The sequence below is a fragment of the Barbus barbus genome, assembly GCF_936440315.1.
Source record: "Barbus barbus genome assembly, chromosome: 25".
In the NCBI taxonomy this organism is placed as follows: domain Eukaryota; kingdom Metazoa; phylum Chordata; class Actinopteri; order Cypriniformes; family Cyprinidae; genus Barbus; species Barbus barbus.
In genome coordinates, this window is record NC_136753.1 from 30,797,939 (window position 1) to 30,803,938 (window position 6,000).

The 6,000-nt window shown below is 42.1% G+C and overlaps 1 protein-coding gene across 2 annotated transcripts in view; it reads left to right on the top strand.

Annotated features, from left to right (window-relative positions):
• Positions 1 to 6,000, top strand: part of caskb (calcium/calmodulin-dependent serine protein kinase b) — a 58,823-nt gene that overhangs the window by 41,804 nt on the left and 11,019 nt on the right. Inside the window, exons 15-22 of one of the 2 annotated variants that reach the window (XM_079378202.1) lie at positions 546 to 624; positions 1,258 to 1,343; positions 2,226 to 2,294; positions 2,400 to 2,468; positions 3,381 to 3,416; positions 3,958 to 3,996; positions 4,903 to 5,099; positions 5,184 to 5,299. In XM_079378202.1, coding sequence (XP_079234328.1) covers positions 546 to 624; positions 1,258 to 1,343; positions 2,226 to 2,294; positions 2,400 to 2,468; positions 3,381 to 3,416; positions 3,958 to 3,996; positions 4,903 to 5,099; positions 5,184 to 5,299 — 691 coding nt within the window. The remainder of the gene's footprint in view (positions 1 to 545; positions 625 to 1,257; positions 1,344 to 2,225; positions 2,295 to 2,399; positions 2,469 to 3,380; positions 3,417 to 3,957; positions 3,997 to 4,902; positions 5,100 to 5,183; positions 5,300 to 6,000) is intronic. The other variant, XM_079378201.1, reaches the window with a different exon arrangement.

Sequence of the window (6,000 nt, forward strand, 5' to 3'; positions counted from 1 at the left end):
ACACACAAAAATACTAAAAATGAAGTATATAAGAGCAAATACACATTCATAAACGTTCATTTGATTGATTTCTAGCAATAAACACATTTGCGTGTCACGCTGCTCATGGGCGTAAAATCATGAGGTATTGGTGTTGCATGCAAAGTGTGCAATAAAATAATTAAATTAGTTCAACACATCGACAAAACTATGACTCTGTTGTCTAGTCAAGTCACCTTTATTTCTATAACGCTTTATACAATAGAGTTTCAAAGCAGCTTGACAGCAATAAACAGGAAATAACAGAATTATTGATGCAAACAAATATGAGACGAATCCAAATTGTGCCGTAAAGAGCAGCTCTACAGAAGACAATAGTGATATTATTCAGAACTTTAGTTTCCTTCAGATCACTAACTGTAGAGTTGATCAATTATAAAACAGTTTTGAGTGAGTTTAAGATCTGAGACGAGGCGCTGAAATCCCCACAGGAGGGACGTTTGTGATGCTCGTGTGATAGACTGAAGCGGTGTGCTGTTATCATGGGTGTGATTGTGTGTTGACAGGGCATCACTCTGAAGATGAATGAGCTCAACCACTGCATCGTGGCTAGAATCATGCACGGCGGGATGATCCACAGACAGGGTACGGCTGTGTGTGTGAGTGTGTGTGAGTGTGTGTGTCTGTCTGTCTGTCTGAGTGTGTGTGTGTGTGTGTGTGTGTGTGTGTGTGTGTGTGTGTGTGTGTGTGTGTGTGTGTCTGTCTGTCTGTCTGTCTGAGTGTGTGTGTGTGTGTGTCTGTCTGTCTGTCTGTCTGAGTGTGTGTGTGTGTGTGTGTGTGTGTGTGTGTCTGTCTGTCTGTCTGAGTGTGTGTGTGTGTGTGTGTGTGTGTGTGTGTGTGTGTGTCTGTCTGTCTGTCTGTCTGAGTGTGTGTGTGTGTGTGTGTGTGTGTGTGTCTGTCTGTCTGTCTGTCTGTCTGTCTGAGTGTGTGTCTGTCTGTCTGTCTGTCTGAGTGTGTGTGTGTGTGTGTGTGTGTGTGTGTGTGTGTGTCTGTCTGTCTGTGTCTCTGTCTGTCTGTCTGTCTGAGTGTGTGTGTGTGTGTGTCTGTCTGTCTGTCTGAGTGTGTGTGTGTGTGTGTGTGTCTGTCTGTCTGTCTGTCTGAGTGTGTGTGTGTGTGTGTGTGTGTCTGTCTGTCTGTCTGTCTGTCTGTGTCTCTGTCTGTCTGTCTGTCTGTCTGTCTGAGTGTGTTTCTCTGCTCACGTACGCTGTCGTTTCTCAGGGACGCTGCACATCGGAGATGAGATTCGTGAAATCAACGGCATCAGTGTCGCTAATCAGACGGTGGAGCAGCTCCAGAAGATGCTGGTGTGTGTGTGTGTGTGTGTGTGAGAGAGAGAGAGAGAGAGACAGCAGAACAAAACACTAGTGCTAGAGATGAGGATCATAACTAAAGCAAAGACTGAGTCACTCAGTGGTAACTATTCGAGTAACCCAACCAGACACGTCTGATACCTCTCAGAGAGGACTTCACCTCCTCCGGTCCCAACGAAAAATAACTCATCATAATGTATTTAATCAATGACAACATGCCAACAGAACAGATGTTTTAATAAGTACAATATGATTTTATCCACCGGTTTCTCAAACAAGACTTAAGCTTTCTCCCAGAATAGATTGCATGTTTCAGCTGTAAGAAATAGCACTGACATCTCTTAAGATAAGTCAGCGCCGTTGTTTTGTCTGTAAGGGTTATTTATTTTCTAAGGCACGTTTATAAAAACTACTTAAATGTCATAAGTGAACTATGGCCTAATCCTGACTTCATATAAGCCCTGTCTGTGAAACCAGGCCTGTAACAGTCAATCTACTCAAATTAATACTGAAAGCAAGTGACACAAACACACACGTTTACTCAGCTTTCTAAATATGGATATTAAATGGACTTCCTTTTTATACAGCTAGTTATAAATACTAAAACCACACACTAACCCTGACAGGAAACCTATGCATTGTTGCATTAAACACAAACTGTATTTACTTTATTTTTAAACCGTTTTACAAACAAGCACATCCCAAAAGGAGGTTTTGTCAGGTTTAGCTCACTTTTAGCTATGAATTTGTTCCTAAAATATGGTTAAGTAGACACACACTCGCACGTCTCTGATTCTGCTGTCTTGGTTGCTGTTTGCATCAGCGGTCAGTTTTAGTCAGTAACATGTTTGTGTTTTGTTTTTTCTTTTCTAACAGCGGGAGATGCGAGGCAGCATCACCTTCAAAATTGTGCCCAGTTACCGCAGTCAGTCTCTGTCCTGTGATGTAAGTGTGTTTCCGTCAGAGCGCCACACGCTGGTCGCTCCTGGAATATCAACACAAAATGTACAGATCACATGTCTCTGACTCTGTTTTACTCTGGCGTTTCAGAAAGAGTCCCCTGATCTGCCCAGACAGTCTCCTGCGAACGGCCACTCCAGCGTCACCAGCTCCATCTTAGTAAGACTCACCAGACCCCTTCAATTCAGTGCATTATGGGTTTAGATGCAGATTTAGGCCTCTGGACAGTAAACAATGTGATATTGTGAAACTGATATAGACCACTCACTTCCTACATGAACTATTCGTTTCAAACACAAATAAACAAAGCTGATGGGCTCAAACTGTTAAAGGGATAGTTCACCCAAAAATGAAAATTATCCCATGATTTACTCACCCTCAAGGCATTCTAGGTGTATATGACTTTCTTCTTTGAGACGAATCCAATCGGAGTTATATTTAAAAACATCCTGGCTCTTCCAAGCTTTATAATGGCGGTGGATGGGTGTTATTTTTCAGTAGTCCAATAAAGCGCATCTATCCATAATACAGTGCCTCACGCGGCTCCGGGGGGGAATAAAGGCCTCCTGTAGTGAATCCATATGTTTTTGTAAGACAGTAAAAACAGTGATCTGTAGCTTGTGCTAACGGTACGTTCACAATAGAACAGCGTTCCGGCGGAAGACGGAGTCTCAGTCTCCTCTTGGCTTACATCGAAATCCTCCGACATTTCTCTTTACAAATCCTCGTTTATTAGTTTGTTTTGCTCACTCCTGTGCGGTTTTTATAATAGATGCATGTGCTTTATGGACTACTTTTGGACTACTGAAAAATAACACCCATCCACTGCCATTATAAAGCTTGGAAGAGCCAGGATGTTTTTGAATATAACTCCGATTGGATTCGTCTCAAAGAAGAAAGTCATATACACCTAGAATGCCTTGAGGGTGAGTAAATCATGGGGTAATTTTCATTTTTGGGTGAACTAGCCCTTTAACAGTTTGAGCCCATCAGCTTTGTTTATTTGTGTTTGAAACGAATAGTTCATGTAGGAAGTGAGTGGTTTATAAAGGTAATAATTTCTCTGTGCAGGATCTGCCATCAACTATCCAGCCCAAAGGAAGACAGGTGAGCGTCTGTGTTGCTGTCGTGTGTGTGTGTGTGTGTGTGTGTGTGTCTCCACCTGAAGATCTCTTCACACTGACAACCACATGACTCTGTGGCTTTTCAGTTTACATCATCGTTCTGAGAAGCGTTCACATACCTGAGCTAAAGCGCTTGAATCCAAAGTGCATCCCGTCAAACTCTGGAGTTTATTCCCTTTTCTGCACTGATTAAATGTGATGAACATTATAAACAGAGTCCTGCTCTCTTATTGGCAGCTAAAAGCTTCCTAAAAACAGTCTGGATATTTAATTTTGCTTGGGAGATTTTTTTTGTAAGTGATGAAGGGAAAAAAACCATCACTTTGTTGACAGGTGAAGTTTTGAATGCATATCTTGGTGTGAAAGAGAGGTCTGTGTTGGGTGTGAATAGGCCTTTAACGCCCATCCCGTCACCCCACTGCTTTACAATGCGATTCCTGCATCCGGTCACTTCCTGTCCACGTCAGTCTGTTCTACTGCATGATGTGTGTGTGTGTGTGTGTGTGATGCTTTCAAACCCTTAGATCTCCAGACCTGCCGTCAAGGATAAATTGTTTCGGAAGGTGAGTTTCTCGGATCAGTAGAGCTGTTGAGCCAGATTCATTTCCCATCAGGCTTTGCTTCTCTAGTTGGTGCTTATAGACTCCCAGCATCCCATAGTGGTGGTACATGACACTAACCCACCTTCCAATCACGTCTGTGTCCGTCCTAGTAGTGTGATTGGCCCCGCCCTTCACAGATGATTGGCTTCTTAGACACGCCCATGCTGTCTGTCAGTGGGGTTTGCTCACATCTGATTGGTCGAGTGTGTGTGTGTTATAAGCAGTTACATTATAACTTGGGCTGTCAATTCAACCTGTTCATTTAGTTCAATTATAAAAAATGACCAAACATTAAACAATGGGATATATATAAATATAAATTGAGCTTTTTAACTGGATATATCTGATCCTGCAGCACAAAAGCAGTCATCAGTAGCACAGGTATATCTGTAGCAATAGACAACAATACATTGTATGGATCAAAATTATACATTTCTCTTTTATGACAAAAATCATTAGGATATTAAGATCATGTTCCATGAAGATATTTAGTAAATTTCCTACCGTAAATATATCAAAACTTCATTTTTGATTAGTAATATGCATTGCTAAGAACTTCATTTGAACAACTTTAAAGGAGATTTTCTCAATATTTAGATTTTTTTGCTCCCTCAGATTCCAGATTTTCAGATGATGCATAAATCTCAATTTCATAAAATTTACCCTTATGACTGGTTTTGTGGTCCAGGGTCACACATGGTGTCTTATTGATAAGTAATCATAAGAATAATGATTATTGTATTATTTTTACTCTAATCAAATGTGCAGTTGATGGACAGCCCTAATTATAAGCTTTACTAGTTGAAGTGATGAATGGACAGCTGTCACATTGTTATTTTTCTAACGTTCACTCGTGTGTTTCTGCAGATTTACGTTCGAGCGCAGTTTGAGTACGATCCGGCTAAAGACGACCTGATTCCCTGTAAAGAGGCCGGCATTCGTTTTCGGGTGGGCGACATCATTCAGATCATCAGTAAGGACGATCATAACTGGTGGCAGGGCAAACTGGAGAACACCAAGAACGGCACGGCGGGCCTCATTCCCTCGCCGGAGCTGCAGGAGTGGTGAGAAACACTGACCACAGCTGGACTCATGTGAGAGAGGCCTGGTCTCATGTGTGTGTGTGTGTGTGTGTGTGTGTTCATCAGGCGTGTGGCGTGTATAGCGATGGAGAAGACCAAGCAGGAGCAGCAGGCCAGCTGTACATGGTTCGGCAAGAAGAAGAAACAGTACAAAGACAAATACTTAGCCAAACACAACGCAGGTAATGAGCAGCGGACCGTCCGTCATCATGACATCAGCAGAATAATCACACACACACACATGTATTATTTATGGATTATGGGGACATTCCATAGGCATAATGGATTTTATACTGTACAAACTGTATTTTCTATCGCCCTACACCTAAACCTACCCCTCACAGGAATCTGTGCATTTTTAGATTTTCAAGCAAAAAAAAACGCGTAATTTTTGAGGCTGCCAGCGTCTGTTTTACATTATAATCCTATGGAGTAAACCGTGTTTTCAAAAAAGTCCTGAGCACTTTTTAAAAGCCACCGCGGCATCTTTTTCTGCAGCTCAGAGCGTCTTTTCAAGGGGAAAAAAGTTCAGCTTTTCTGAAAAAAACGCCCTTCGCCAAGCGCCTTTTTGACAGCTGACCAATGACAAGCAAGTGGCGAGTCGTTTCCATAACAACAAGAAAAATGGAGACGGTAGCTAGTAGACAGATCGTACTAGTTTCAGAGCATAAAACTCTTATCTAGTCTAAAATATGCTGCAAACCGTGCATCATCCAACCGGAGCTCCTGGACTAAATTGTTGTAAGCACCACACTGTTTCCCTCCCCGTATAATGTCACGCACCCACAAACGTCGTTGTGAACTGACATTACCCTCCCCGTTAACCTCAAAAGACAACGCAAGAGCCAACTTTTTACTCTTTCTCGACATTTCTGCAGCACAC